Source organism: Thamnophis sirtalis, unplaced genomic scaffold (assembly GCF_051295495.1).
Source record: "Thamnophis sirtalis isolate CommonGarterSnake01/CBP01778 unplaced genomic scaffold, rThaSir2_p1.2 scaffold_7, whole genome shotgun sequence".
Classification (NCBI taxonomy): domain Eukaryota; kingdom Metazoa; phylum Chordata; class Lepidosauria; order Squamata; family Natricidae; genus Thamnophis; species Thamnophis sirtalis.
Window position 1 is genome coordinate 33,046,110 of NW_028261387.1, and position 26,919 is coordinate 33,073,028.

The following is a 26,919-nucleotide window of genomic DNA, read 5'->3' on the forward strand; positions in this document are numbered from 1 at the left end:
TTTGCCTTCATGAATTGCAAACAGAAAATTTTCCTATCCTTGGAAGAAACTTGATTCAGCAAAACAATACTAATAACAAAAGATGGAATTTTTGCCAGTCCCTCTCTCTCTCTCTTAGCCACTTGAGTTCTTTCCCTCTAAAGAGAATTTTGTTTTGTGGAATCTTTCAGCCCTTCAAAGTAGATACTTGAAAAAAGTATAAATCAACTCTCATTCCTTTCTATTGGCTGAAATATGTAACAAATTTAATGCACTGGTATATGTGCCTTTGCCCTTACTATGCAGATATTATTTTTACAAATTAATGAAAAGTTTCCTAAAAAAAGTAAAGGCTACTTTAAATTGAAGAGTTTCCTTAGGATTGCTGCAGATAATGAAAAAATTTCCTATTCAAATTTGCTTCAGCCCCAATGATTAGTAAACCATGTTTTGTTATACTCACATTCAAAATACACATACAAATAGTTCCTTAGTATCCCAAAGGTGCTTTTTCAAGAGGCAACTGGACTTTCTGGTTTTTCTTTGAAGATGTTTCACTTCTAATCCAGGAAGTTTCTTCAGCTCTGACTGGTGAGGAATGAAAGGATAGGATATGCAGACCATTTGCAGTCTTTTAGCGAGTCATTAAGGTCACCTGGAGGTTTATCTGTCATCAGGGTCACCTGAGTGGTGCAAATGGGTGTGGAACCTTCTTGGAACTGTTGAAAGGATTTATTGGAGATTGGAGATTAACTTCCAGGTGACCTTAACTAAATTACCTTAATTAAAAGAATGCAAATGATCAGCTGTATGCCAGGAGTATAAATCCATCATTCCTCACCATCCAGTCACAGTTGAAGAAGCTTCTTGGATGAGAAGTGAAATGTCTTCAAAGAAAATCCAGAATGTCCAGTTACCTCTAGAAAAAGCACCTTTAGGACAACCATGAGCTGGATGACAGAGAATCTTCATAGATATTTCTTTAGTGATTATTCAAAAGTTACTTACAACTGGTTCTCACACTTTGTTGAAGCATTCCCATGGTCACATGATCAAAATTTGGGCAATTAATAACTAGCACTTATGTTTATGATGGTTGCAGTATCCCAGGGCTATGTGATTGCCATTTGCAACTTTTCCCCGCTAGCTTCCAACAAACAAAGTCAATGGGGGAAGCAAATTGGCTTAATGACTTTGTGATTCACTTAACAATGCTTTGCTTAAAAACCATGACAAAAAGGTCCTAAAATCAGGCACTACTTAACAACTGCTTTGTTTAGCAATAGAAATTTAGGTCTCCATTGTGGTCATCAGTCAAAACCTACCTGTTTACAGAATAATGCAAACATATATTTTATTTCATAATTAGTTTGACATGAAATAATATAGCAACATACCATTTTCTGTATTGTACATCATGCAAATATCTAGGAGGATGGCTTTCCTATTTGTGATGATTTTTATTTTCTCTTTCATTGTTTTTATACTTTGCCTTGAACACATTGTGTGTGAGAATATAGATATGAAAATAGTTAAAAATATGATGGTCCTCCTTCTATTTGGATATATCAAAACAGCTGAATTTAGGACATCTTGCATGCAAACAAAGTTAACACTCGGTATAATGGTTATAGCTATATTTATGGAATAAGCTGTGATGAGTCATACCTATTAACTGAATATATATTTGGCTTAAGGAACTTGCTGAATATGACAGGATAGAGATCTTTTGCTCATAATAAAATGGGAATGGCAAGAGTATTGCTTGACTATTCAATCTTTTGCAAATAGGCAGAGTTATATATTACTGTACTATTGTATAGCTATAATACTGTAATCTATTAAAGCTAGCCATTGGATTAATAAGATAAACTACAAGTTTGATAATTCTTGGTTTATCAGCTGATGTCCAAATTTTCTGAACTGATACAATAGAATCTCCTACATTTAATCTATGTTTATGTCTTAAGATGTCTACCCAGACAATGCACTGTTAAATGGAAAGGGGGGGGGGGAAGAAGGATAAAACAGAAAGGAAAATATTAAATATCTAAGTATATATCCAAGAGCGAGACATAAGGGTGGGGATATAGTTAGGATAGATTAGCGAAGGTAAGGGAATAAGAAATGATATCAAATTATATTTGGGTTTGCGGAAATACGATCCCAAGGAAACATAAACAGAGACCTGAAAGAGACACCTACAATAATAGAAAAGAAAGGAATGATAGAAAAAATAATAGAAAAGAATGAAAGGAAGATGGGGGAAAGAAGAAAGAGGTAAGGAGCAATAGCAATAGCAATAGCAGTAGACTTATATACCGCTTCATAGGCCTTTCAGGCCTCTCTAAGCGGTTTACAGAGAGTCAGCATATTGCCCCCAACAATCTGGGTCCTCATTTTACCCACCTCGGAAGGATGGAAGGCTGAGTCAACCCTGAGCCGGTGAGATTTGAACCGCTGACCTGCTGATCTAGCAGTAGCCTGCAGTGCTGCATTTAACCACTGCGCCACCTTGGCGCAGAGGAGGATGGAAGGGAGAGGAAGAGAAGGAGAGAGGGTAGGAAGGGGAAGAGTAGGAGTAGGGGAAAGGGAAGGGAAGAAGGAAGGGAAAGGAGAGGAGGAAGGAAGTAGAGAAGGGAGGGAGGGAGAAAAGAAAGGGAAAATAAGGTGGTGTTACAACAGGAGGAAGGGATGGTAAACAAAGCAACCCAAATTGTATATTATAACCTATTAAATGAAATAATAAATGTATAAGAATGACAAATGTAAAGAAGAATAACAATTATGTGAATGTATATTTAAAATAGTGTGTAAGAGAAAAGTAAAAAAAAATTCTGAGAAAAAAGATGTCTAGATATCAAGAGGTTGTGATCCTGCTGAATGCAGTTTTTAATTTGTAGGATTTTTAACAAATTATTATTTTTGACAGATTCTTTTCAGCTGAAACTTTGTCATTCTTTATTATTTTAGGCATGTACTGGAATAGAAAATATTGATGAAGCTATCACCTTACTTGAACAAAATAACTGGGATTTAGTGGTAAGTATTTATTTTACTTTATGTTTGATGCTTAAAATCAGAGGGAAAATTGCTGGAATCCTAGTATCACTAGCTAGAAGACTGAGGGTTCAAAGGATATACAAACTTAATGTAGTGCTGTGTCAAATCTACCAGCCCATTTTCAAATCATGGAAGATGTGATGTTGTGATTACAGTGTTGGACGAGGAAGAAGAGAAACCTGGTTCTAGTTCATTAAGAGAATTTGGGGAAGTCACTGTCTTTCATCCTGATTTACCTCACAGGCTTTTTGATGTGGGGAAAAATAAGAGGAAAGAGTAGAACATACCTGTTTTTTGCTCCTGAATGAAAGCCAGATTAAAATCCTAAATCAAGTACATGTTCAGAGTATTAACTACAAGGAACAATAGGCCTTTCACTTTTGTGGGGAAGTGTAATTTGGCGTTGCAAGAAGCAGTAACTTATTGGCCCAATTGATTGCAATGTTTTTCCATTGCATTTGATTTGGAATGATGTTACTTGTGATGTAGCTTTGTCCTTTTTCAGGGTCTTGGGGCAGGGATGGAAGTTTCTCCTTTTATATCTTTGTAAGGATTCCATTTAGTTTTGGACATCATTACTGCTTTCTGATTTTACTGGGCTGTTCATGGTGACAAAGCATCAGTTGTATTTCCTTACCTTTGATCAAGCATCATATGTCACTGCACTTTCATGTTTTTTTGAGGTGTGTATTGGAAGTGAAGTAATGGTAACAGTATACAAGAGTATGCTTCAGGAGGATACAACTTTTCTTTCCAAATTAGTGGAGAGACAAGGTATGATGTAGTGAAAAAAGAAATACTAACATCCTCAAGGCCAGTTTTTTTTTAAAATTGCAATCTTATGGCTACCTACGGATAACCTGTATCTCTAGTCAAGTCTGATTTGGATTCCTTTCATGGATCCATACTAAATGTAAATTTCCTGGATTTTTAAAGAACAGGGTCTGTTTCTTCTGAGAGAGTTCACTCCTAGGCAGATTTTTATTAAGATCAAATTTTTCAGATAAACAGTAAAGTATGACATATCTGGCTAATGCATGAGTTTAGAAAAGTGAAACCATGTCTTGTGAGAAATATTTAGAGTCTGAGGGGGACAGTAAGCTTGTGTTAGCATCTATTTGTAATTGTACTTCAATTTTCAACAAATCTTTGCCAAAATGTCTTGCCAAAAATTCTCAACTGTACATACTTGTGCCAATAAAGATAATGCATTTTCAGGGTCAAAGAAAGGTTAAATAAAGAAAAAAAATGGGTATAATGTTTCATATTGTACAATGATAGGAAAGAATTTAGTGTCAACTGATCTGTATTAGGAGGTCAGATGTTCAGGGATACATTAAAAAGTTGGAAATTTATTGGAAATCTAGTTGTCTTTGTATGCAGAAGAAAGTGATATAATGTGACACATTGAGAAAACGGAACTTTTCTGAGTTTTTCCTGAGATAAATGGTTTGGATAATACAGGCTTATATCTTATATCCAAAACATGAAGTAGAATTATCTTATGGTTTTACATTTTCAGATTTAAAATATTAATAATCCTTAATGTAAAAAAAAAGTGCTGCCAGTTTTTATTACTTTGCTACTAAGCTTGAGCAGTGCAGGATTTTTTTTTAAAAAAAGGCATTATTGAGATTGCAGATTGTCTTCTTTTTTCAATTTTTTTTTAAAAATTTTGCTACATAAAGAAAGCAACAGTTTCAATATCTATATAAACAATGTGCAGAAATGGACAGACTAACACTTGAAATTAAAGAGAAGGAAGACACGGAGTATTTTGAAATATGGAATTTGTTTTATCAATGATTAACTAACAGAAACAGAAGTTAGAATGTTTAAAAGTATAAGAGAAGAACTAATTTTACTTTGAGAGAATTATCACATGTTTACCATTGATATGAATTAGTATTAACAATAAGTATTATGATGAGAAAATACTGTTATTATAGGACTACTATTAAGGAATATAATTACTATTATGATGATGTTGATTGCTCCAACTAATTATAACCAGACAATACACTATTTATATAGGTCTTGTTCTTATTTTGATAGCTAGAAGATACATTGATGTGGGCCAAGAAGATGAACATATTTTAAATTCAGATATCTAATCCTGGATTATGGAAAATCTCTTTTTTATTCTTAGAAATATGCTATTATAGCATAAATACAGATACCTTTGGTCACTGAGTCAAAAGCGACTTGATGGAACATAATCAATCAGTCAAACAATTGTAGACACCTTTTAAATATTCAGTATGCCCTGGGGTGAGTTGCTACCGACAATACTGCCGGTTCGGTGAGCAAATTTTTTTAGTATAGACTATCTCATATATTTCCTGTATAAAATAGTTCACAGCTTTTAGCTCGACTTACTTTGTATAAATAGTTTGGCAATGGCTTTGGAGATATTTATAGAATTTTATTATTTTCCTCTTGGAAAATTCAAAAAGCATATTTATAAATTTAAGTTTCCAGGCTTGTTTTGCTATACAGTTTCTGTGTTATTAATTGACATACAAGGAAAGTTGAATTCAAAAGCTAAATCTGTTTCAAACTATGCTATGCACCAATGGAAAAAAAAAACCCACTTTCATGTCATAAAAATAAGCATATCTATATCTTTCCATTCATGTACACTACAGTTAATTGAGAAGTACTGAGGCACTAAAATAATCTTTGAAAGAAGTAGTGGCTGTGCACTTGGATGGGGGTGGGTTTAGGCTAAATGCTTAAGAATGCTGCTCATCTGGCCTACTTAATAAAGACAGTTTTAGCTTGGGTTTTGTTTTTTAAATGTGCAGTTGCTTGCCAAAAGAATGAACAAATGAGAACGTTATAATCAAAAGTGAGGTGCTTGTAGAATTCTTGTAACCTAACTTATTTCCAATTTGCTATTAAATATTATGTTTAGTATATATGAATTTATAGATATAAAATTCAGTAATGCACAGTATCACTACAGAAGTAAGCCTTTGGTAAGATTTGGTGACAAATTATGAAAGTAATGTAAGTACCATATGCAACCTTATCTAAACAGTAGTTGAAATTTCATTACTACAGTAATGAACTCTTTCTATTTCTATTATCCTTGCGCAGCTGCCAATGAGAAATGCAGAGTCATCAAGTGAGTGGCAAGGCTAATAAATGTCAATTTCATTTTATGAAGAAGCTACTCTATTTCATGTAATAGAGAGTTCTTTGTACTCTTAGTTGACACAAAAGGCAGCACCTGAGAGGACAGGCGCTTGGCACTCTGACTAACATTTCCCCCCCTCTCGTTAAGTATTTCTTTTCACAAATTCATATTTTCAGGGTAGCGAGTTTAAACTTAAGGTGGGAGGCATTTTATATATTTATGCAAACTATAATTACATTGCTTTAAACAGTTGAAAGAATCATTAAAATGTTGCCCAAAGCAAAAACTAAACTAATTATGCAAAGAGTATAAAATGTCAATGTTTTTAAAGCTGATTGATGCTTTGGGCTTTTAAAATATAGGAAATTTGTTTAAACTAAAATAAAATCAAAACAAAAAAAAAATCATCTGCAGCACTATAGTTTTTTTTAACCCCCAAATACCCACTGATAAGATTTAGCACAAAAAATCCTTTTGCTTTCAGTGATGCAGTGAAGTTTACTAGTAGAATTGAGGGAGGGGTTACTGCTGGGATATCGCCAAAGCCTGATTGGTCAGAGACTGAGGGAAATTTCTTTTATGCTTCGTCATTCCTTGTTGGTTCCCAGTTTCCCCACAGTCTTTGGTCCAAACACTGGGTTTGGTTCTCTTAAGGAAATATTTGTTTAAGATTTCTCAATTCTGGATTAATTTGGCTAATAGAATTACCTAAAATTCAACTAAATTACAATTGAGCTGCTGCCCTACGAGACCGGGTTTCCGGCTTGCCTGCATGCTGGGGAGGATCTGTCTGGACTTCTCTATCCTGCCCAGGGCTTGGGAGCTCTGTCTGGTTCCCAGGCCAGCGGGGGTGACAGGCTCTGTCCTTGCAGCTCCATGGGAGGGCTGCGAAAAGAGAGATCCAGCATGGTGTGGCCGCCCTTCCATTCGGCAAGCCGCATCTGAAGGAAAAAAGCCATGGCAGCTCTAGCGGCTTGAAAATCAGCGTGCGAGCTTCCCTCGGCGCCGTGACCTCAAAGGCGAGCCATGGCTTCTCAGCTGAGCCATGGCATGAAAGGAGCCGCGCTGTTGCAAAGAGCTCTGGGGATAGCTACCCAAGCCGAAACAAAGCTTCAGCGAGCCACTTGAGCCTCCGGTGGCCATTTTAAGGCAGCACGTGGAGGCAGCCATTTTGAGGCTCGGGCCTACATCGCAGCCATAAATTGAGGCCAGCAGGCAGCATCGGTCATCTTGCAGCCCCTGCAGCTCCCGCAAGGCCGCGATTCCTCCAGGCATCTTAGTCGGCCACAGCCTTCTCTTCAACAAGGCCACGTGAGTGACATGGGTGATCCCAGGCATGACAGAGCCCAAGCCCCAGGGGAGTCCCTGGAACACACCTGAACAGGGGATTTGAATAGACCCAGGACTAGGGCGGCTGCCTCTAAACCTTCTGCCGCCCAGCGCCCTTCCAGAGCAACAGTCCGGGATGAACTCAGGTGCCAACGTGCCCTCGAAAAGAGAGTAGCAAGGGCGGAGAAGCAGGCCCAGGCAGCGAGGCCTTCCTCTCCTGCCAGATCCAGGTCGCCAATTAGACAAGGCTCGCACCAATCAGCTTCTCCTCCCAGGGGTTTTAGTCCATCCTCTCCTTCTATCTCTCCTCCTAGGCCGTGTAGGCAATCCAGCCAGGAGATTTCCCCTTCCCCACCTGCATCTCCAAGGGAGATTGGGGAAGACCAAGGGAATCCGTTCGTCTCATGACTTCCTTCCAGCTGCCATCCTTGCTCCCCAGACCTTCCGAGGATGAGCTTGATGACTTGGAACTCCTCCCTGAGAGTATTAAACACCTTATCTTCTGCCATCACTAAAGGCATTGCCACTGGCCTAGCTCAAAGAACCACCTCTTCTCAAACTGAGGTCAGACCTCATTCTGATGATAGACTTCCCTCTTCTACCCGCAGGCAAGAGAATCCTAGGCCCCCTTCTCCTTCCGTAGTGGGTCTAACTTGGGGGGGGGAGGCACATCAAGATGGGATTTTCTGAGGATGAGGACACGTCCCCCCTGACCCTCCGGCCTTTCCTGGTCTCTTCTCTCCTCCTATGTTTAAAATCTTATAACATAAGGCAAGAAGGACCACTAAAATAGGCACAGGGGACCCTGGCCTTCCCCAGCCAAGAGATCCCAACCTTACCATGTTTTCTAACACTGCCACCAAAAAGGAGGAGGTCCCAACCCCTCCTCTATTCTTGGAGGTAGTCAAAAACCAATGGGCGCGTTCCCCTACTCTTCCCAACCCTGGGAGTAATGATCACCGCTTCTACAACATGGAGCAGGCCTTCTCCCAGGCCCTGCAGTTGCCAACTGTAGACACCCCAGTGGCTGCCTTAGCCACGGCCTCTACAGTAGTATCAGGTGACGTTGCCGACAAGTTAAAACCAGAGGACAAACGTGCAGAGCTTACCTTACGTTAGAAATTTACTGCCTTGGCCTGGGCAATTAGATCTGCCCCAGCGGCCTCTTATTTCAATCACACTGCTGTCATGTGGCTACGTCAACTGCAGGACCGCATCCCACCTCAGGATGAGCATCTACTACAAGATCTCACAAAGATCATAGCTGCCACGCAGTTCTCGGCGGACGCTACTCTGGATTCCATCAAATATACATCCCGAGCGTTAGCTACCTTGGTGACTTCCAGACAGCTCCTCTGGCTCCGCAGTTGGCAAATGGACAATAGGTCAAAATGGAACATGGCAGCGGCCCCATATACTGACACTAATCTTTTTGGTGAGTTTCTAGACCCATTCTCATAGAGAATAAAGACAAGAAAAAGGTCCTGCCTACTAATGCAAAGAAGCCAGACACTTGCCCTTCCCACTACCGTAGGCCTTCTTACAAGGCTCCTGAGTCTGATTTCCATCAACGTAGGTCCTCACAGATCTAAACCCAGCGATCTTATTACCAGGACAGGAGTAGGTTCCAGGGCCAGTCCAGGCGGCCCTTTCGTGGGGGGTGGTGGTGGCCACCCCTTCCGCAAAGGGAAATGACTCCAACCCAAGTCTTCCCATAGGCGGCCACCTGGAACACTTCACGGACAGATGGGATAGGATAACATCAGATGCCTGGGTCAGGTCGACCATCAGGAGGAGGTTCCGGAGGCCAAGTGCGGGTGGGGTCATTACTCCAATCTGTTTGTGGTTCCGAAGGCCTCAGGGGGGATGGGGGGGGCGATCCTGGACCTCAAGGATCTCAACTGTTACCTGGTCTACAAGCAGTTCAAAATGTCGTCTCTCAGGTCCATTCTCCAAGGGATCAGGCAAGGAGATTACCTACCATCAGTGGACTTAACAGAGGCCTATCTCCACATCACAATCCTGCCCCTCCATCGCAGGTACCTAAGATTCTCTCACAAAGGGCTACACTATCAATACCGCACCCTTCACTTCGGGCTCGCCTTGGCCCCTCGCACCTTCACGAAGATCTTGGCGGCATTGGCGGCTCACTTATACTCCAACCCGGTGAGACTCCTATGCTATCTAGACGACGTGCTCCTTCAGGCCCAGACATGCTCACATTCGGCTCTCAACCTGCAGCTTACCATTCAGACTCTACAATCCCTGGGATTTTCCATCAACTTCCCCAAGAGCCACCTATCTCCCATAACCAGAATCCTTCATCTGGGGGCGGTGATAGATTCCCTGACGGGTCTTGTCCGGCTCTCCCCAGAGTGCCTCTCCAGCCTTCAGTCCCTGGTGTGTCAAGTATGCGCAAGTCGGTCCGTTTCCATTCTGACCTTAGAAGGCCTTCTAGGCAAGATGGTATCCTGTATAGGGATCATTCCCTGGGCCCGTCTTCATTCCAGGCCGCTCCAATGGACTCTCATTCCATACCAATGCAAGCGAATGAGCAACTCCTTAATGACAATTTGTCTCAACTCGGAGGTCTGAGTGTCCTTGAGATGCTGGCTGTCTCCGGCCTTGCGACGCGGCTTCGAGTTCTGGTAGCTGAACAGAGTGACAATCACAACAGACGCAAGTTTGTTTAGTTGGGGGGCTCTGAGGGACTCTCGAGTGGCACAGGGTCGATGGACAACTTCAGACGTACGTCACAATATAAATTGGTTAGAACTGACGGCAGCCCGCCTGGCCCCTCTGGCACTTCAAAGACTTGATAGCGGGCTGCCATGTGCTCCTCTTAATGGGCAACAAAAGCTCACGTGAACCGTCAGGGGGGCACACACTCCAGGAGCCTGTTGCAGGAGGCATCGAGACCCGGCTCCTGGGCAGAGAGACACTTGAAGTCGGTTGTGTCGGAACACATCTCGGGCATTGCCAATCATCAAGCCGACTGGTTGAGCCGCAAGACCATCGACCATGGTGAGTGGCAACTCCAGCGCGAACTCTTTTTCAAGATCTGTCTGCGGTTCGGCACACCACTGGTGGATTTGTTCGCAACACCGACGAACACCCAACTGCCGAGATTCTTCACACGTTTTCCGGTTCGGAATGCAGAAGGGACAGATGCTCTCAGGAGCAGATGGCTGACCGGCCTGCTATATGCCTTTCCTCCTCTCCCTCTCATCCCGGGGACCCTGAGGAAGGTAATGGTAGAGAGGGCAACCATCATCCTCGTTGCACCCTATTGGCCCAGACCTTGGTTTGCAGACCTAGTCCAGCTGTCTGTCTCACTTCCATGGAGGATTCCTCGGAGGAAGTCACCCTGTGCCAGGAGGTCCTGATCCCCCCAGAGCCCCAGTGGTTACACTTGACTGCCTGGCACTTGAGTGGCGCCTCTTGAGGAACACTAACCTTTCCTCCTGGCTCATAACAACCATCGAGGCCTCCAGGCGACCGTTCCACCATGCGAATCTACAATTCGATGTGATCAACGTTCATCAAATGGTGTTCCCCTCTGGGTATCTGCCGACCAAGGCTTCGGTTGCGCAGGTCCTAGACTTCTTGCAGAAAGGTCTGGATGGGGGTCTCTCCCATAATACCCTGAGATGTCAGGTGGCTGCTCTGTCATTGGTGCTCTGTCATCTGTGCCACCTTCCTTTGATAAAGAGGTCTCTAAAAGGTTCAGCCAACCTTAGGCCCCCTCTGATCCATAAGTTCCCCACATGGGACCTGCCTCTGGTTTTGCGAACTCTGAGACTCCCTTTCAATCATTACAGATCATCCGCCTCTGTTTCTTATCTCTCAAGGTAGCTTTCCTAGTTGCGGTGACTTCTGCTCGTCGCATTTCTGAGTTGGGGACCCTCTCATCCAAGGACGATCTATGTCAGCTTCACCACGATAGAGTGGTCCTGCGCCTGGACCCTACTTTCCTCCCAAAGATCAATTACCCTTTCCATCGGGCCCAAGAGGTCATCCTTCCCAACATCTGTCCTGCTCTTTCCCACGAGAGGGAACGCCTTTGGCATCATTTGGATGTCCGCCACGCTCTGCACATTTATATCCGGCGTACGACATACTTTCGCAAGTCTGAGGCCCTCTTCATTTCTTTTCAGCCCAATTCTCTGGGAGCTAGGGTTTTGTCTGCCACTATTGGCAGGTGGTTATGCCAAGCGATCTCCACAGCCTATGAGTCCTCAGGCCAGTCTCCTTCTGTGGGGATAACGGCCCACTCCACGCGGAGTGCCGCTACTACTGCGGTGTGGGCCACTAGGGCCCCGTTCAAAGACATTTGTTGGGCAGCCACCTGGGGGTCTCCGACTCCCTTTATACGACATTACAAAATAGATTCCTTCGCATCTGCTAATGCGTCCTTTGGGCGCAGAGTTCTTCAGCAGGTAACAACCACCCCTCCCCCTGGGTCTTAGTCCCTCCCTGGGACTGACCTTAGGCACATCCCAACAGTGACACCTCCCTCAATTCTACTGGTAAAAGAACGTTGGTCCTTACCTGAACGTTCGTTTTAAGTAGAATTGAGGGAGGGGTCACATCCCTCTCGAGTAAGATCTTAATCAGATAGTCAGGTGGAGGGTCCGGTAGCCTGTAGGTTTGTTTGTTTGTTTTTTTTTTTTGCAAATTTGTACTGTGACTTCGAGGAAACTGGGAACCAACAGGGAATGACGAAGCATAAAAGAAATTTCCCTCAGTCTTTGGACCAATCAGGCTTTGGCAATATCCCAGCAGTGACCCCTCCCTCAATTCTACTTAAAATGAACATTCAGGTAAGGACCAACGTTCTTTTCAATAATTTCACTGTTGGGATGCTTGGGAATTTGGGAAAGTTAAACATTTTTAGAATCTTACAAGATATTTATGAGGAAGAAAAATATGCAGATGAGTGCATTCTCCTGTGCACCACTTGGAGAGTCTAAGCAGTGGGTTATTTCAGTCTGGTTGCCCTGGAAACTGAGAAAGACTTTTCCTTGGCCACGCCTCCTGGTGTGACCTGTCCCCAGAAATTTTCTTCAGTTTGGCCCGTTCGGAAGCTTTTTTGGGAGCTCCAGCTGAAATAATCCTGTGGCTTGGACTCTCCTTTATCTTCCTGACTTTTCCTTTCTGAGTAATTTCCCCCTAGGCAAGCCTTGCCTTTCTCTTCAACTAATCCATTCACTCTAAGCCTCCAGGAGGCCAGGAGTTACGTGTGCTGTTGGGGGGAGGTCCTCCTATCCTGATCTACTCAGGCCGGTCTTGGAGGCTTGCCGCGTGTTTTAAAACGGTGCGGAGAGGCGGCAGAGGGCTCTAGCAAGCCAGCGTTACCCTCGTCCCTGTTCTTATTTTCTTGCGAGTTTTTTCACTTTTTCGTGTCCCTCGCTCATTAGATCTGCCGCGGAGGTGCATGCGATCGTCTGTCGGCTAAGGCGATCGCCGCATGGCCTCCTAGTTCCCCTCACTGTGCGGCGGCCATTTTAGGCGTGTTTTCGCGCCGCTCGGGCCTAGCTCAGGCCACGCAGCCATGCTACACCAGGGACCGCTGGGTGGCAGGAGGCCAGCCTGGGGGGGGTGCCCACTGGCAGCCTGTCACCCCTCTACCTTTTTCCCTTCAAGCAGCGCTGGGGCTCTGTTCTGTTCTGGGGGAGGCCCCTTCAATCTAGGTCTGCCTTTTTTGGGCTTGGGCCTCCTCTCATCCCTGCCTAGCCTGCAAGCCTTCTGCTACAGGCCTCATCCTCCAGATCAGGCACTAACAATACTATCTACCATTGCTTATGGATATTTACCTGAGTATGACCTGTTTAACAGATTTTTGTCTTCTTCTCTTACAGTGTAGCCTATTCCAACTGCAGCTACTCCTGTTTTTGGCCTGCGCTTGACAATATCCTGTGCGGTCATTGACATGGAGAAATCGGGCTCTGTGAGCAGTAGACCAGGACACCCCCAGGACCTGGATCAGGTTTCACCCCCTTCCATGGGCTATGGAGCTAGCGGAGACAGGGTTCCCATTCAGATTCCTTCTGTTAGGGCCCCCTCTGCTGTTGAGGCCAAGGATGCCACAAGATGCCAACGGGCGCTTGACAAACAATTCGAGAAAGCCCGTCGCCTGGCAGCTAAGGAAGTTCCCCCAGGGGATTCCTTTGTTCTGCCACTACCTAAAAGGGACTTGACAGCACTAATGGCAGAGGAAGTAGATTCTCAAAACCTGTCCCCTGTCTTTCTCCGAACCTCCTTCCCCGGTCCCTTCTTGGTTCCCCGACCAGGACCCGACCCCGGAGGTTCTGCCCTGGGGAGGGTCGCTGGAGGATCCGCCTTCCCAGAGGGAGGAGCCCGCTGACCTAGACCCAGACTCGGATCAAGATCCCGAGCTCTCTCCCCGCATGCAGGCGGTGGTGGAGCACGCCATCGCAAGGGGCATCGCTGCTGCCATGCGGGCGCGGGACAAACCCGTTGACCCAGTCACCTCTCCCTCGGATCTGGGTGGGCCTCCTCTGGCCAAGAGGGTTCACCACCCATCCTTGGAGTCCTCCGTAGTTAGCGAGGCCTCGGTCTTGGAGGCTCCGGACCCGGTGGAACAGGGTCTCTCCGAGGATGAAGACCTTACCCCGGAGGCCCCGTCTTTCTCTGGCCTGTTGAAACCTAGTTTGTTTAAATCAGTTCTACGTAAAGTGAAGGCCACCAACATGGTGGGCATAAAGCCCAAACCCGCCCCATCCCTGGCTGATTCGGCCTCAATCAACCCGAATGCAGCTATGTTTGACGCTGCTATGTCCCAGCAGGAGTTGGTCCCGGTTCTAGGCCTATTCCTGGACCTCATCCAGCGTCAGTGGGTCCAATCAGCCACCTTGTCCTCTCCTAGTGAAGTGGACAAGAAACTTTATACCATGGAGCCAGTCCTGGAGAATCTCTTAGCCCTTCCGGCCATAGATCCACCTATCACAGCTCTTACCTCTAGTGCCTCCCTGCCTGCAGATCTGTCTGAAGGCCTCAAGGCGGAGGATAAGAAAGCCGAAAAGGTCTGTCATAAGACTCACCTGGCGGCGGCTTGGGCCATTAGGACCTCATCCTCCACCTCATTCTTTAGTAGGGCAGCTGTCATTTGGTCGCACGATATCTTGAACAAGATTCCCACAGGGGACTCCCGGCTCCATCAGGACGTGACCAAACTTATTGTGGCTTCACAATATGTGGCGGACGCCGCTCTCAACGCCACCAAATTCGCCTCTAGGGCTCTAGCTGCGAATGTCACGTCTCACCGTTTGCTCTGGCTCCGACATTGGCAAGCGGACCAGAAGCACAAATGGAAATTGGCTTCAGCCCCCTTTAAGGGGTCTAAATTATTCGGGGAGGTCTTGGACCCTTTCCTTATTGAGTCGAAGGACAAGAGGACGGTCCTCCCTTCAACTTCTAAGAAGCAGGACCGCAAGTCTATCCCATATGCGAGGAGGCAGTCCTTTTGGCCCTCAGAACCATCTACCTCCACCTCCTTCTACCCCCCTAATAGGCTGGCAGGGCAGCAGGGAGAGAGGGCTCAGGACAGGTCTTCCTTTCGAGACAGAGGCAGGCAGCAATTTGGTTTCCGCAAATTTAATCGTGGAGGCGCCTCCAACAGGCCCTTCCGGAAATCAAAGTGACTTCCCGAGCACGTCGCCCATTGGGGGTCGACTTCAACTGTTCATCTCCCATTGGGCCCAGACGGCTCACGATGCTTGGGTTCTGCAGATAGTCCGGGAGGGTCTGTCCCTGGAATTCCTATCTCCTCCTCCCAGGAACTTTATCGGGTGCCCTACTCCCTCATGTCCCATCAAGAGGGAGCAGATTAACCAGGAGGTTCTCCACCTCCTGGAGATCAATGCCATCGAGCAGGTGCCCCCAGACCAGGAGGGGAGTGGCTTTTACTCCATCCTCTTCCTGGTCTCGAAGAACTCGAGGGTGGGGGTGGGGTGGAGGGCCATCTTGGACCTCAAGAACCTCAACAGGCACATTGCCTACCGGAGGTTCAAGATACAGTCCCTCCAGTCCATCCTGGCAGGGATCCGCCAGGGAGACCTCCTCACCTCCATCGATCTGCGGGAGGCTTACCTACACATCCCAATTCACCCCCGACACCGGAAGTTCCTGCGCTTCTTTTATGTGGGCCGCCACTTCCAATACAGGGCCCTCCCATTCGGCCTTCACCTTGGCCCCCAGGACCTTCGCCCACCTCCGCCGCAGGCCCATAAGGCTCCAATGCTACCTGGACGACATCATCTTCCAGTCGTCGTCCAGGCGGCAGGCCTTGCGGGACCTTCAGATTACCATGAGGACCCTCAGACACCACGGGTTCTCACTGAATTTGGAAAAGAGCCACCTTACCCCCACGACCAAGATCAATCATCTGGGGGCAGTGATAGACACCATCTCCTGCAGGGTATTCCTCTCCCAAGAAAGGTTAAAGGCCCTCAGGTCCATGACCCACACGGTGCTGCAAGCAAGGCAGGTTCCGATTATCCTCCTCTCCCAGCTGTTGGGGAAGATGATCTCCTGCCTGTCGATTGTCCCCTGGGCTCTCCTCCACTCCAGAGCCCTGCAGTGGCTCCTCCTACCTCACCAAAGAGCCAACATGAGCAACTCGCCAAGGCGGATTCCCATGCCTCAGTTCGTAAAGAGGTCCCTCTGGTGGTGGACATCTCCTGCACTCCTCAAGGGACACCTGTTCCAGGAGCCTGACCGGCTGGTCATTACCACCAACGCCAGTCTCGCCGGCTGGGGAGTGCACATGGGACATCTCGTGGTCCAGGACAGGTGGTCCCCAGCGGAGTCGCATTGCAACATCAACCTTCTGGAGCTGTGAGCTGAAAGACTGGCCCTTCGTCACTTCCATACGTCACCGCCACGTTTTATTTTTTTTTATTTTTTTTTATTTTTTTTAATAAATGTTTTTTAATTTTAGTTTAAAACAGGTACACATCTTTCTTTACATCTGTAGAAAATGTATCAATCAATTACAGATAAGTTTTGGTACATCTCCTCCACAGTCAACCAATATAACTCATATTAACTAAAGCATTATTATATATCCATTTTCATTTAACTGTAATTATTATTTAGAAATATTGATGAAAGAAATAATCTTGAACAATCCCTGCCCACACTGGTGGGAGAGGAAAAAAGAAAAAAAGAAAAAAAAAAAAGAAAGGACAGATAAAAAATTAAAATTAAAATAAAAAATAAAAATAATACAAAAAAAGACAAAAACGACAAGAGACAAGGCAGGAAAACAAAACAAAGCACAGGTGTCTATCATGAGAAAAAAAAAGTATATCAACTGGTTACAACATGCTTTGGTGCTTCTCTTAAGCAAATCCAGACAAAGATATTTTGGCACCTTTGGACTCTGAATGTCAGTGATGAAATAATAATGTTGTCCTAGGCTTGTAAAATTTTCCAAATTAACTTTAATTCTCAAGGGTGGATTTTCCATTCCTCCTGCACTCTGTCTTTTTAAATGAGTCTTCTTTATAGCTCCCCCCCTCCTTTCTTCCTCTGAGATAGACCAGGCACCATTTCTCACATTTTCCGTTTGTATTTCAGGAGCATTTAAACATTCAACGATCTCAGTTTTTACTTCATATTTTAAAATCAGATGATCCAATTTTCTTTCCAGTCTTTGATAAGAATCAAAGAGTCCTCTGCATGCGGAAAAAAGAATCTGAAATGAAATCTTAGAGGTATTTTGGGACGCCATGATGTGTCCCAGTTAAAAATTGCAAGCTCTTTTTTTTTTTCCCACAGACTTCTTAGTCTCTTACAGGCTGTGCAATCTTATCTGATCGTAAACAAAGCCAAGTAATAAAGTAATAAAAGTGTCAAATCGTGACGGGCTAATTAGTAGAAAATAAATTTTACGATCCACTTAGGGAGATTCAGAGGGGGGAGGATGTCGAGGAGTTTCTTGAAGCATTTAAGAAGAAAAGTAACCACCAGCCATAAATCCATTAAAAAAGCCAATTTGCCGCTAAGTTTTCCTGTTCTTTGGTTTCAGTTATCTTAAGTTTTTAACGCGAACAGTCTCTCTTGGATAATAAAATCAGCTTACCAGATGACATCACTTCTACCATTCTTAGGGGCAACCTGCAGTTTCAGTTAGCACGCAGCTAATCCAAAAAGGAATTGGCACGAGGAGTTAATACCCCCCCCCAGAGACTTGCGGGTGTCTCTGAGGTCCTGGGTCTCTCCTCACCTTCACTGTCATCTACGGGACAGCTAGAGTTCAAAGAACCCGTCCAAAAATCCTTCGGTATAGAGGAATTTCAGGAGTAGCCTGAAACTCCATCTTCTCACTGCTAAGCCCCGCCTTCTTCGTCACCGCCACGTTTTATTGATGATGGACAATGTGGCCATGAAGGCGCACATCAACCGCCAGGGCAGCACCAGGTCCAAGAGACTGATGGCGGAGGCGGAGGCCTTGGGACTCTGGGCGGAGCAGCACCTGGAGTCGATCCGCTCCGACCATATCTCCGGTGTGGACAATACTCAAGCGGACTGGCTGAGCAGGACCACCATCAACTCCGCGGAATGGCGACTGGATCCTGCTCTGTTCCATCAACTGTCCCACAGATTCGGACATCCACAGGTTGACCTCTTTGCAACCAAAGCCAATGCTCAACTATCACGCTTCTTTTCCTGCTTCCACTCTCCGGGAGCGGAGGGAACAGACGCCCTTCGCTGCAGCTGGCCCCAGGGCCTCCTCTACACCTTTCCTCCTCTTCCTCTCCTTCCATGTCTTCTACTCAAGATCATAGAAGAGGGGGCGGAAGTTCTCCTCATGGCGCCCCATTGGCCGCGAAGATCGTGGTTCGCCGACCTAGTCAACCTGTCGGTGTCCCTGCCGTGGCGGATCCCCCCGCATCAGGTCTCGCTCAGCCAGGGGGCCATTGTCCATTCGGAGCCCCAGTGGCTTCAGTTGGCCATCTGGCACTTGAAGGGGACCTGCTGAAGGCTGAGGGTCTGTCAGATGGTGTTGTCAGTACAATTCAAGCGGCTCGGCGTCCCTCGACAACGAGGATCTACGACTCAACTTGGGCTACCTTTGCCCAGTGGTGCGAGGACTTACGGCTCGACCCGGTCACTGTGCCAGTGTCTCAGGTGCTGGACTTTTTGCAAGGGGGTCTTGAGCGGGGTCTCGCTCCAGCCATGCTCTGTCGCCAGGTGGCGGCCTTATCCACCATCTGGTCCGGTGATCCCTTCCTTCCGCTCAGCAGGATTCCCAGGGTGCGCTGCTTTCTCAAGGGGACATCTAACATCCGCCCTCCCACGGTCCACCGCTACCCTACATGGCAACTTTCTGTTGTTCTGCAGGCTCTCACTGCACCACCCTTCGAGCCTCTACAAACAGCTTCTCTCAGACATCTTTCTCTGAAAACATCATTCCTTATTGCCATTACTTCCCCTCGCCGGATATCGGAGTTGGCGGCTCTGTCAGTTCATCAGGACTTATGTGTCGTCTACCCCGACAGAGTCGTTTTACGCCTTGATCCGACCTTTCTTACCAAGGTCAACACCTGGTATCATAGGGCGCAGGAGATTGTCTTGCCGAACTTTTGCCCTTGTCCTTCCCATCCAAGCAAGTGGCACAAGCTCGATGTGCAACGAGCCCTGAAGATCTATATCCATCGCACCTCAGAATTCCGGAGATCCGAGGCCCTCTTCATCTCTTTCCAGCCCAGATCTTTGGGCAAGAAGGTTTCTTCTTCTACTGTTGGCAGATGGCTCAGGGCCTGTATCGCATCTGCGTACGAGCTCCAGTTGAGGGCGGTGCCTCAACATATAACTGCCCACTCAACGCGCAGTGCTGCTACCTCAGCAGCTTGGGCCACGCAAGCCCCAATTGAGGAAATCTGCAGGGCGGCAGCGTGGTCTACACCATCACCGTTTGTTCGACATTATAGGCTGGACACATTTTCCTCCGCTGAGGCGGCTTTTGGCAGGCGGGTGTTACAGGCAGTGACTTCTTCTGTCGTATCCCAGGACTCTGCTTCTGCCCGCCCAGATGGACATTAACTTGGGCATGTCCCACTACTTGGACTCTCCAAACGGTGCACAAGAGAAAGATCATTGGGCTTACCTTCTCTGTGCACCGCGGGAGAGTCCAACCCGCCCTGGTCCATCCAGGGATACGAAGCCATCGTGTCAACACGGTGCTACTCATCGGTTGCTTTTCAGCTGCATCCTCACGGCCAAATTATCTCAAATTTCTGGGGATAGGTCACGCCAGGAAGCGTGGCCAAGGAAAAGTCTTCCTCAGTTTTCAGGGCAACCAGACTGAAATAATCCACTGCTTGGACTCTCCCGCGGTGCACAGAGAAGGACCCTTCAGGTAAGCCCAATGGTCTTTCTCAAAATAGCTTTAATTTGCTTTCATTATGAGTAAGACCAATGCCATTAGGGTGAATATGACTTCTTATTAGCAACAGTTATGTTTTAAGATTTGATCTCAGGAAGACTGAGATATCAGAGATAATAAATATTTTGTAGACTTGACTTTGTTGCTCTAGGCTACTGGAAATTATGAAGGGGGAAATTGCTTTTTCTCATGTATTAGGAAATGCAAATAAATATTAATTCCCAAGGATCATTAGAATTTTTAAAAACAGTGAATGATGAAACATGATTGCACATCTGAATGTATGAATAAGAAGTAATCAAGTACATATTGTTTAGTAATTAATATATTAATGTTTCAGTTCTTATTTTAAGATTTACTACTTGTATAAATTTGTGTATTGCCTTCTACAAAATATATTGGCATGTAGTAAATATATTCCTTGAGAAGTCAGATCAGACATTCTTTTAGTTAAATAGATAAGGTTTACTCATATCTAACTAAACCAATTAGAATTTATTTTAGAAATAACTAGTTTCAAATTATTTCAGAGGTGTTATTTTGCAGTATAAGTGACCGAGTCTGAATTTAATTCATTATAAAAAATTATATATTTCAATATATGATGTTTTCAATTCAAAGTGTTCCTCAGCAGCTTCAGCATAGGAACAGACCCAATACACATTTTATAAATCTTTTTGCAGTGTATACATACATGTGTTGATATGCAAATACCCAACTGAAATATTAGAAACACTGCAAAGAAGAAAGAAAATACTGATGTATGTGATATAAACTGGATTTAATTACAGTCTGAAATTTTGATCTATTAATATAGACTTTTCAAACCTGATATTTCTAAATGTGTTGGGTAACAAGCCCCAGAATCCTCATCTATCTCTGCCACTAGGCTATTTGTAGAAATGAAATGTACTGCCAGGGCCAAAAAGGGAGGAATTAACAGCCTATCTTTTATTGCCTGATGGAACCATTTGAAAGATTGTATATTCCTGTTTGATAATCAAAAAATGTCTCTTAAATGTCTAAGAGCAAAAAAGATTCTAATTTTTAGAGCTGAATTTATTACATATTAATATTATTAATTTAGAATGCTTCTGTGCCCCACATTTTGTTGTATGTATGCAATCATTGTATTGCTATTTCACATGCTTTACATAATTATCTCTTTTTAAAAGCCATATTTAATGGCAGTTAAATATTAAGCTCTGCTCTAGGAAAGTTAATAGGAAACCAGAAAGAACTGAAGTTCTTTGTAAATGTATATTTTAGAAAGTGAGCAGATAGGACGTATAGCATTGTATTGGGTCTCTCTTTATGTCAGTAAGTGCCATATGTGTAGGAAATACATGGAAGGAAACAATGAAATCAGTTATCTTTGGATTTTCAGAATGTTCATAGTGTGTCCAGAAATTAGAAATAGTAATGCAGAAGATTCCTGGCAGTTCAGAATAGTTCATATTTTCTTTTTAATAATCCTTGTTACTTTAGAGTACAGAAGACTAGTGTTGTATTGTTATGAGACTGAATTACAGAGGTGTGTCTAAGGCTAACCTAAGTGAATCTCTAGATATGACAGGTTTTTTAAATGAGAATCTCCAAATTTTAGCTTTAAACAATCTTCTGTATTGATTCTTTATAGATGACAGAAAATATTATTTTGGAATAACGGTGTCCATGTTTCTCGTCCTAATTGTATTTGTTAGAATCAAAGTTATCTATTGCTATTTTTAAAAAGGGATGAGTGGGAATAACATCAGAGACTTCAGAGGAAAAAAATAGGCCTGTAACTTCTTGCACACCTGTTTTCAGTTTTTAAATTAGCAATTGGTTTCTGTAAAACATTTGGAAAGACACTTTGGAGGCACCCCCTCAAAAGACAGTGTTCAATTTGTTGCTTGGATTTTTATTCAATTTCTGTTAGAAATTCAAACCTGCCATTAATTCAACAATTTGCTGCTGGATTTTGATATCAGGATAGTGGAAGGGTGTCATTCTAAAAAAACATGGGGGGCCATGGATTACCTGGATCAATTCTCAATCACTTAAGTTTTTATTCTTTTAGTTTTAACTTCACCTACTTAGAAAAATATCTTTAAATGGGGCAAATAGTAATGAATTGGCATATTTTTTTCTTATTTAAATCTTCCTTCCCTACTACCCACCTCTCTAAAGTATGGGTTAACTTAAGACCACAGTTGAGCCCAACAACATTTCTTTTGTTAAGTGAATCAATGTAGTTGATAAGTTAGTCACCTGGTTGTTAAGTGAATTTGGATTCCCCATAGACTTTGCTTGTCAGAAGGTTGCAAAAGGGGATCACATGACCCCGGGACCCAGCAATGGTTATAAGTATGAACTAGTTGCCAAGCATCTGAATTTTGATCACATGATCGTGGGGATGCAGCAAAGGTGATAATTGTAAAAAAACGGTCATAAGTCACTTTTTTCAGTGCCATTATAACTTTGAATAGTCCCTAAATGAACTGTTGGAAATCGAGGACTATCTGTACCTCTATAAAATATATCTAAATAGTTTTTCACCCAGTCAATTAATGAGTTTTAGTAGAGGGTATTACTTGGAGTTCCCTATTTAATCTTGTACTCTGACAATGGTATCACATTTCTTTTCAGTTATTATATTGTGATTGATAGAATATAGACTTTGTGGTTTAACATATTTGAATAAGGGTGACTCATGTTAGTATTTATTATTTACTTATTTATTTATTTATTTATTTATTTATTTATTTATTAGACTTATATACCGCTTCATAGGGCTTTCAGCCCTCTCTAAGTGGTTTACAGATTTTTAGCAAATTGAGTCAGCAAATTGCCCCCACAGTCTGGGTCCTCATTTCACCCACCTCGGAAGGATGGAAGGCTGAGTCAACCTTGAGCCGGTGAGATTTGAACAGCTGAACTGCAGATAACAGTCAGCTGAAGTGGCCTGCAGTACTGCACCCTAACCACTTATTAACCATTTATTAATTTACTTATTATTAAAATTTATAAGACTGCCAATCTCATGAAGGCGGGGCAATAAATACCACAGTTACTCTGTGGTAAGATGGGCGGCCAATACATTTAATAAATTTAAAATAAAATAAAAATAAACAACATTAAACAAATCAGGGCACAAGATAGCAAAGAAAAGAATTTTGCATGTCCTTAAAAGAAGAAAACTTTCAAATTAATATGCAGAATCCTATATAAGGCTTATCACCTATCCTAGCCCAAGGCTTGGTGGAGAAGCCATGGTTTTTCAAGATCTCTTTAAAAGCATTTAAGATAGGGGCCATACAGATATCTGGGGATAATTTAAAGAAGACAGATACTATGATAGAAAAGACCAGCTTTCTGGGTCCCATCAGTCATGGTTTAATCAATGGGAATGGAGAGCATGCTACTTCTCGCTGACAAGGATAGAAACATTGATTAAATGTCCTTATTTATGTAAATAAATGAGCCTTTAACAGATCAGCTTTAAAGAGACAGAATTCCAAAGATATGGGGCTGTCACCAAGAAGGCCACGTTTCTAGGTTTCCTCAGCCTCATTTGTCCTGTAGTGAACAAAGCCTCAATACTATACTACTCTTGTATATTTGCTTACCCTAACATCAGTAGCAGGGAACAGCAACTTGGCTTAAATTCCAGTGGCCATAATTGTCTTTGAATGCTGAAATAAAGCAAGATAATTCTACCCATTTCTCTCCCTAGTTTTGCCTAGGAAATCACATAATCTTTGGTTGCCACCGGTAGTTACCGTCTGTCTGACCTTTTCTCTGAATTTCTTTTTCTTTTTATAAAAGAAAAGACAACTAAAAATTTTATAGTATATATGTTCCACCATCTTTGGTGGCAAAAAAAATAGTATCCCAGTTTTATCTTAATGCATGTTAGGAATTCATATCAACAGATTTTAATTTTTTACCAATTTTAGCAATTATCTGACCTGCTACATTAGTATGACAGAAACTTTTTTCCCATTCCTTAATGACCAATTTATATCCATTTGAAATAGGCCTTTGATCATTCTGAACTTATTTTCTCTAATGTGAAATATTAATATGTACTGTATCTTAATTAAGACCATGCAAAGCATTTGAGAGAAGTTATTTCAAAAAGCATATTGGCACCAAAGCATGTTACACTTTCCGTGAAGCATTAAGTAGTTGTTACCTTAGGGAAGGTTAGGACAGCTGCTCTGAAGTTTTTCTCCGGTTATCTATCTGTTTGTGTGCATGTGCCTGCATAAATAAGCAAACATATGTAAAAACTGCTGGATAAAGCCTTTGAAATAGCTGTACTGAATTTTCTGGGTAGGGACTACTTTAAAGCTTAAAGAGGGTACTTTGCGTGGACTAGTGAAAGTTGTGAAGAGCTTGTTTCAGATAATTTGCACAGCCTTCTTATTAATCAATTGGCAGACAATACATTTGAAGAGTTCCTCATTTCTTTTAAAACCAGCTTTTTCATCTCCAATTTGGCCATTTTTAACTTCACTTCTGCTGTCTTTAGGAACACATCCATATGTCAGCAGGCAATGTTCCATTACCTTGGATACTAAGCATGACGAGGTTGATTAACACTTGGTGGGATTCTTCCTAGGAAAACCGGAGTTGTAGACTTTACTGAGAGATTGGGAAACATTCTAGCATGACAATGACAATCCACATCCGTATTGTAGTCACAAAACTGGACAGTTATCATTGTTGTCTAGAAAATTAAATGCTGTATGCTTCCTTTTCAGGCAGCCATCAATGGAGTTATACCACAGGAAAATGGCATTTTAGAAAGGTAAGTGGTATTTTTATACTTATATCATTATCCTAAAAGCATTATGAAATAACTTGTACTTAGACTGCTGTTTTCTGCAATTGAGCTTTAAAATACATTTTCATAATCTAAATATGAAGCTTTTATTTAAGCACTACAAGGAAAATATTATCTAAATTAATTTGCCAATGCTTAAGTTTTGATTAGTCTTAGAAATTCACCTACTTGTAATTCAGATGTTTAGTTTAGTTTATTTGTCTTGTATGCCGCCCACTCCCGAAGTACTCCGGGCGACTCACAGTAGACAAGGGAAGGGGGATAAATAGACAAAGACAACACTTTAAAAAACGCAACATTCACAGTTTCGGTGGGGCTGGATGTTTCACAAGCCCCCCGGCCTGCTGGAGCAGCCAGGACTTGGTGGCTTTGCGGAAGGCCGGGAGGGTAGTAAGGGTCCGGATCTCCACGGGGAGGTCATTCCAGAGGGCTGGAGCTGCAACAGAGAAGGCTCTCCCCCGGGGAGTCGCCAGCCGACATTGGCTGGCAGATGGAATCCAGAGGAGACCTAACCTGTGAGATCTAATCGGTCTATGGGAGGTAATCGGCAGGAGGCGGTCTCTCAGTTACCCAGGTCCGATGCCATGTAGGGCTTTATAGGTAACGACCAGCACCTTGAAGCGGGTCCGGAGACTAATTGGTAGCCAGTGCAGCTCGCGGAGGATAGGTGTGACGTGGGTGTACCTGGGTGCACCCACAATCGCTCGCGCGGCTGCATTCTGGACTAACTGAAGTCTTCGAACACTCTTCAAGGGCAGCCCCATGTAGAGCGCGTTACAGTAATCCAGACTTGAGGTCACAAGGGCGTGAGTGACTGTCTGAAGGGCCTCCCGATCCAGGTAGGGTCGCAATTGGTGCACCAGGCGAACCTGGGCAAAGGTCCCCCTGGTCACAGCCGACAGATAGTGTTCTAAAGTCAGCTGGGGATCCAGGAGGACTCCCAAATTGCAAACCCTCTCTGAAGGGCGTATGGTTTCACCCCCCGGGCTAAGGGATGGGATAGCTGGACCATTTTTGGAAGGGAGCATCAATAGCCACTCGGTCTTGTCGGGATTGAGTGCAAGCTTGTTCGTTCCCATCCAGACCCTAACAGCCTCCAGGCACTGGCACATCACTTCTACTGCTTCACTGAGTTGGCACGGGGCAGACAGATACAATTGTGTGTCGTCCGCATATTGGTGGTATTTAATCCCGTGCCGTGATATGATCTCACCCAGGGGCTTCATGTAGATGTTAAATAGGAGGGGGGACAGGAGCGAACCCTGCAGCACCCCATAGTTGAGGGGCCTAGGGGTCGACCTCTCCCCTCCGACCAACAACGACTGCGACCTGTCTGAGAGGTAGGAGGAGAACCACTGTAGGACGGTGCCTCCCACTCCCACCTCCCGTAACCGTCGCAGAAGGATACCATGGTTGATGGTATCGAAGGCCGCTGAGAGGTCAAGGAGCACTAGGATAGAGGAATGACCCCTATCCCTGGCTCGCCAGAGATCATCAATCAGTGCGACCAAAGCAGTTTCCCTGCTGTAACCAGGCCTGAAACCGGACTGAAAGGAATCCAGGTAATCGGTTTCATCCAAGGACCGTCGGAGTTGTAAGGCCACCACTTTCTCAACAACCTTCCCCATGAAGGGAAGATTGGAGACTGGACGATAGTTGCTCAAAATGGCTGGGTCCAGAGACGGTTTCTTCAGGAGGGGTCTCACCACCGCATCCTTTAGGAGGGGCGGGAAAATTCCCTCCCGGAGAGAGGTGTTAACTATCGTCCGGATCCAGCCGCGTGTCACCTCCCTGCTGGTCGAGACCAGCCAGGAGGGGCACGGGTCCAGTATACAAGTGGAGGCACTCACCGCTCCCATGGCCTTGTCCACTTCCTCAGGAGAAGCAAGTTGAAACTCAATCCATAAAGTATGCTCAAGACCTTCCCCCGGTATCTCGGCTGGTACCGTGTAATTGGAGTCCAGCTCTGTCCGAATCCGAGCGACTTTATCTGTTAAATACTGAACAAATTCCTCAGCTCTACCTTGTAAAGGGTCATCCGCATCCCTCCCTTTCAAGAGGGAGCGGGTTATTCTAAACAAGGCGGCTGGGCGCGATTCAGCGGATGCAATAAGGGCGGTAAAATGCGAACATTTCGCCGCCCGTATTGCCACGAGA

At 44.3% G+C, this 26,919-nt stretch overlaps 1 protein-coding gene across 3 annotated transcripts in view; it reads left to right on the plus strand.

The window, feature by feature from the left end:
- FAF1 (Fas associated factor 1) overlaps window positions 1–26,919 on the plus strand; it is a 245,287-nt gene that overhangs the window by 13,102 nt on the left and 205,266 nt on the right. For all 3 annotated transcript variants that reach the window (XM_087719689.1, XM_087719688.1, XM_087719690.1), the window contains exons 2-3: window positions 2,953–3,021; window positions 24,680–24,726. In XM_087719689.1, coding sequence (XP_087575815.1) covers window positions 2,953–3,021; window positions 24,680–24,726 — 116 coding nt within the window. The remainder of the gene's footprint in view (window positions 1–2,952; window positions 3,022–24,679; window positions 24,727–26,919) is intronic.